The sequence below is a fragment of the Chaetura pelagica genome, unplaced genomic scaffold (genome assembly GCF_000747805.2).
Source record: "Chaetura pelagica isolate M959 unplaced genomic scaffold, ChaPel_1.0 scaffold587, whole genome shotgun sequence".
In the NCBI taxonomy this organism is placed as follows: domain Eukaryota; kingdom Metazoa; phylum Chordata; class Aves; order Apodiformes; family Apodidae; genus Chaetura; species Chaetura pelagica.
In genome coordinates this window covers 334,363-334,843 of record NW_009953909.1, presented here as the reverse complement: position 1 = coordinate 334,843, position 481 = coordinate 334,363, and the positions used below count along the sequence as shown (strand labels likewise).

At 59.5% G+C, this 481-nt stretch overlaps 1 protein-coding gene across 1 annotated transcript in view; it reads left to right on the top strand.

Moving 5' to 3' along the window:
- The window catches only part of SYT12 (synaptotagmin XII), a 4,380-nt gene that overhangs the window by 1,114 nt on the left and 2,785 nt on the right, over positions 1-481 (top strand). Inside the window, 1 exon segment of the mRNA XM_010001472.1 lies at positions 100-164. Within this exon segment, the coding sequence (XP_009999774.1) occupies positions 100-164 (65 nt within the window).

The following is a 481-nucleotide window of genomic DNA, read 5'->3' as shown; positions in this document are numbered from 1 at the left end:
GGCCCCCCAGCCACTCAGCATCCCTGCTAACAAACCGAAGAGCAGCTATTTTTAGTTATTTTTTCCCCTTTTACCCTAACTCCCTGCCCCCTCCCGCAGGCTGCCCCGCTGGAGGGGGGTGTTTGCCATGGACAACGGGCACACCAGCAGATCCCACTGGAGCGGTGAGTACCCTGCGGGAGCCGGGGCAGGGGCTGCTCTCGGGGGGGGACGGATTCCTGCTCCTCGCAGCCGAAGGGAGGAACCTTTTGCTCCCAGGCACTCGGGGTTGCCTTGCCTAGCACGAGGGTAAAGCCCTCAAACCCCCCACACTGTCCAACTTTAGGTGCTCAGCCCTAGAAAATGGGGAGGTGTGGGGAGGGGCTTTCCAACTCATCTGGGCTTTGTACCCGGGGTTATTCCGAAGCAGGAGCCAGTAAAGGGTTATTTTACCCCAGTTTTGCCCCCCCCCCCCTTCTTTTAAAGGCCCTCGAAAACAGTC